The 844-nt window shown below is 50.6% G+C and overlaps 1 protein-coding gene across 1 annotated transcript in view; it reads left to right on the forward strand.

The window, feature by feature from the left end:
• Positions 1-844, forward strand: part of LOC119594893 (nuclear localization sequence-binding protein-like) — a 6,501-nt gene that overhangs the window by 2,755 nt on the left and 2,902 nt on the right. The window contains exons 3-4 of the mRNA XM_037943967.1: positions 11-229; positions 455-700. Of these exons, the coding sequence (XP_037799895.1) occupies positions 11-229; positions 455-700 (465 nt within the window). The remainder of the gene's footprint in view (positions 1-10; positions 230-454; positions 701-844) is intronic.

Below are 844 nucleotides of genomic sequence, written 5' to 3' on the forward strand. Positions count from 1 at the left end.
ACGCACACAGTCAGAAAACAAGGTCAATATGCATGTAGGCTTACAAATAAAATACACAGAAGTAGAGAATGTGACAGCCACGAGAGTGATAGTGACTCAGAGAGACAGCTAAAGAAACAAGAGACAAATGACAGAGACAGTGAAAGTTACAATCACAGACGAAGACAGACAGCCTCAGAGACACGGGAAAAGAAATCGCCAGATACGGAGACAGAGCCAGAAAAAAAAAGTCGGAGAAGGAGATAACGCCAGAGAGCGACCCGGGAGAGAAAACAGTTGTAGGCGAAGAAGACAGGGTCAGAGCCATAGCGACAGAGAGAGACAGTCAGACAAGACAGAGCCAGAGATACACAGAGACGCAAAGGGAGACAGGCAGAGAGGAAGATAGAGTCAGAAAGACTTGAGAAGATTGAGCCATAGAGCCACGGGCACTCGGAAAAAGAGACAGCCACAGGCAGAGCCAGAGAGCCACAGACACTCAGGGAAAAGGGACAGCCACAGACAGAGCCAGAGGTCCACAGACACTCAGAAAAAGGGACAGCCACAGACAAAGCCAGAGGGCCACAGACACTCAGAAAAAGGGACAGCCACAGACAAAGCCAGAGGGCCACAGACACTCAGGAAAAAGGGACAGCCACAGACATTTCGGAAAAGAGACAGCCACAGACACGGACAGAGCCAGAGAGCCACGGAGACAGAGGTACGCGGCCTGTGCTCTTTCTCATGGCGACAGAGCATCCATTAGCAGCGCTGCGGGTCTCCGGGGAAATATCTAATGGGTGTAGCAGATATGTACTTTGCTTATTTCTGTTGCCTGGTGTGAGGTTGGTCGCCTTTGGGACTG

The sequence above is a fragment of the Penaeus monodon genome, chromosome 34 (assembly GCF_015228065.2).
Source record: "Penaeus monodon isolate SGIC_2016 chromosome 34, NSTDA_Pmon_1, whole genome shotgun sequence".
Lineage (NCBI taxonomy): Eukaryota > Metazoa > Arthropoda > Malacostraca > Decapoda > Penaeidae > Penaeus > Penaeus monodon.